Below are 2,743 nucleotides of genomic sequence, written 5' to 3'. Positions count from 1 at the left end.
CAAATGACATGCATTGTGCCACTGATGAACTGCTCAAACTATGTGGGATATCGGCAGGTCAAATAATTAAGATACGTACATGCATTGATTCATTCAGTGGTACAGATTTTGAGGATCAAGCAGTAAATCCTAATTTTGTGTATCCGGAGGTTGAAGGGGCTGACAGTGATGTTATCAACCTTGTTGATCTACAACAAGTATCGAAAACAAGCGTGATTGAAGATCAACATTGTGTTTCAAGACAGGATGCTGTTAATAATCACTTAGAATCAGAAACAGCTTCTCATGTGAAGCCAATGCCGGCATTCAATATGAATGTACAGATTCCCAATGATAAATGGCTTGGCACCTTTGAATTGCCAACACAGGTAGTATAACTTGTCTATAATGTCACATTATTTTAGTCTGTCTATAACCCTTGAAAATTTTGGTTGTCAGTGGCAGGTCTGGTAGAATACTGCCAGTAAATCTGGGTTAAAAAGTTAAACATATCAATATAGTGAAATGATTGTAATTACAACTTGGTAAACTTGCTACAGCTAGCTTGCTTATCTTTTTTTCTGGCAATACCATACTGTACAGGTATATATGGCATTTTCTGGTCATAGTTATAATAGGTAATTATGTACCAGTCAAATTTTAAGTTGGCATATGCTATTACTGTGTCTCGTAATTCATTTACCAGATATATGTAATTATGGCTAATTTATGCTTCCACTTTAAAGTTTTCTCCAAGTGTGACAGAAAGCCTACAAAAAGGATACCTACCAGGAAAAATAAGAAATGAATTCACCAGAGATATTTGTTCAGCAGTCACAGTTTATACCATGAACCCCACAAAACACCAAAGACTTCATGTGGCATTCATGATTACCAAAGCATATCCGTTCCTAGCAGACAAGATTGGCAGTGGAACAGTAAGTGGAGTTGAATTAAACTGATATTCTTACCTTGTCTAATACGTAATATGTTTTTTATGGTCATCTTCATAATAAATAACCCAAGGTACAAAATTGAAATGCTACAGTAACCATTTAACCCCAACACAAAAAAATTAGAATAAATTATAGAAACTCTCAAGAGGAACTCTCAATACAAGGTTAATGAAAATGAATACTCTAATGAATTTATATACTATTTTTAAGACCTAACCAGGAGCAGTTGTGAAAAATTCAATGTTACACTACCAGTGTTAGCTAGCAACCATCAGTGGCAAAATGGATATATTAGGAAAGAACCAACTAAGATAGGAAAGAAAAGTAATTGCCATGAATCGGGGAGGGGGGGGGGGTGGAGGGACGGTCAAACAAAGAATACTTTAGTAACAACTAGTGTACTGTACCTTCCGAAAACAAAACTCTCATATAGTGCCAGTTGAGTTTTGCTGCCAAATTCTTTATGTATTATTCTCTGTACAAGATTGACCATCAAGATTCACCAAGTATAAAAAAAATTTTCCATTAGTGGTTGGTTGTTTGGGGGTTGGGTTTGGACAGTTGAAAGGGTATTTAATACAACTGAGAATTCTGGATGTGCTGCGTGGTATGCAGGCATCTGCAGTCACTGGGACAACAATTATTTTACAAAAAAACCCCGCTTATGTAGCTACGTTACTTCTACCTTATTCATATTTGAGAAAAGGTTACCTCTAATCAACACTGATGATACAATATATAGTTATACTTTTGTTTGTATTTACTAGGTATAATTAATGCCCTCAACCTCCCAGACTTACAGTATTTGTACAAATCATGTACAGTATATATCTGTACAACAAATTAATATGAACTTTCCTTTGGTATATATAGTATTACATTTTAGAGTTTGGCTTCCCCTGTATGGTATTTATTTGTAATGCTTTCGTCCAGTATTAGAAGTGAGTTTCTATACCAGGGAAATGTTCATTCTGGCTGCCGATACATATACGTAAGATGAACATGTAAGATGAAGCAGAAGATCCAATAAAAAATGTATTTCAACTAAAATTTATTTTAACTTTATAATTATAGGCATCATGGGAGCAAGCAATCAAGCATAGATTTAAAAACATGAGAAAGCATAAGATAACTTCAAATCCATCTTCGAGGAACCAATCAGAGGAGCAGAGTACCAAACAGCGAAGAATATCAGTTGATACCACCCATGGTGAAACAGATGAAACAATCAAAGAGCATATCACCACAATAAAAAAAGAAATGGGCAAATCATCAAATAAGAATTTGATGCTCGTAAAGGAATTGATGAATGTGACGTATGGTTCCCGACAAAATAATATTCTGTCAAACCCAGTATCTATCAAGGAGACTTTAAAGATGTTTCCCGCATTAAAGTTGGTTACAGAGGTACTGTGGTTCAATATGTACTTATACTGTTGCTGCTTAACACAATATTCTGTTCTCAAAGGCAGTATAAAACATATTTATATTAAACACTTAAAATTTCCATTATTCATGCTAGCTACATGCATATCATTTCGTAGGAATGCACATGTGCATGCAAAAAGTTAAAGCACACACGCTACCCTACCTAAATACAGTTGATCGTTGTATGTATGTTATTAGTAACAAATTATATCATTTTCCATATATTCAATAGCTGAGAGCAGAATTCGAACAAATTATTGGAAGTAAACATGCAACTAGAGCAATAGTTGACATGTTTAAAAATGATTGGCAACCGAAGATACTGAAATTGGCCCGGACCAAAGCTACATTCAAAACCATGATTAAAGAAATGGAGGAAG

The 2,743-nt window shown here is 34.8% G+C and overlaps 1 protein-coding gene across 1 annotated transcript; it reads left to right on the top strand.

Moving 5' to 3' along the window:
* LOC114518559 lies at positions 1–2,412 on the top strand. Its single transcript, XM_028538582.1, has 4 exons — positions 1–368; positions 726–917; positions 2,010–2,342; positions 2,404–2,412. The coding sequence occupies exons 1-4, from the start codon at positions 9–11 to the stop codon at positions 2,410–2,412; spliced, it is 894 nt and encodes a 297-aa protein (XP_028394383.1). The 5' UTR covers positions 1–8.
* Positions 2,413–2,743: the final 331 nt, after the last annotated feature.

This window comes from Dendronephthya gigantea, unplaced genomic scaffold (assembly GCF_004324835.1).
Source record: "Dendronephthya gigantea isolate DGI-Jeju-01 unplaced genomic scaffold, DenGig_1.0 000011F, whole genome shotgun sequence".
Taxonomy (NCBI): Eukaryota; Metazoa; Cnidaria; class Anthozoa; order Malacalcyonacea; family Nephtheidae; genus Dendronephthya; species Dendronephthya gigantea.
The sequence above is the reverse complement of the archived record's forward strand: the minus strand, read 5'-3'. Positions and strand labels throughout refer to the sequence as shown.

Coding starts and splice junctions, on each gene's coding strand:
- LOC114518559 (XM_028538582.1), top strand. CDS start 9: ATGCATTGTGCCACTGATGAACTGCTCAAACTATGTGGGATATCGGCA. Junction 369..725: donor CCTTTGAATTGCCAACACAG/GTAGTATAACTT, acceptor TCCACTTTAAAG/TTTTCTCCAAGTGTGACAGA. Junction 918..2,009: donor ACAAGATTGGCAGTGGAACA/GTAAGTGGAGTT, acceptor TTATAATTATAG/GCATCATGGGAGCAAGCAAT.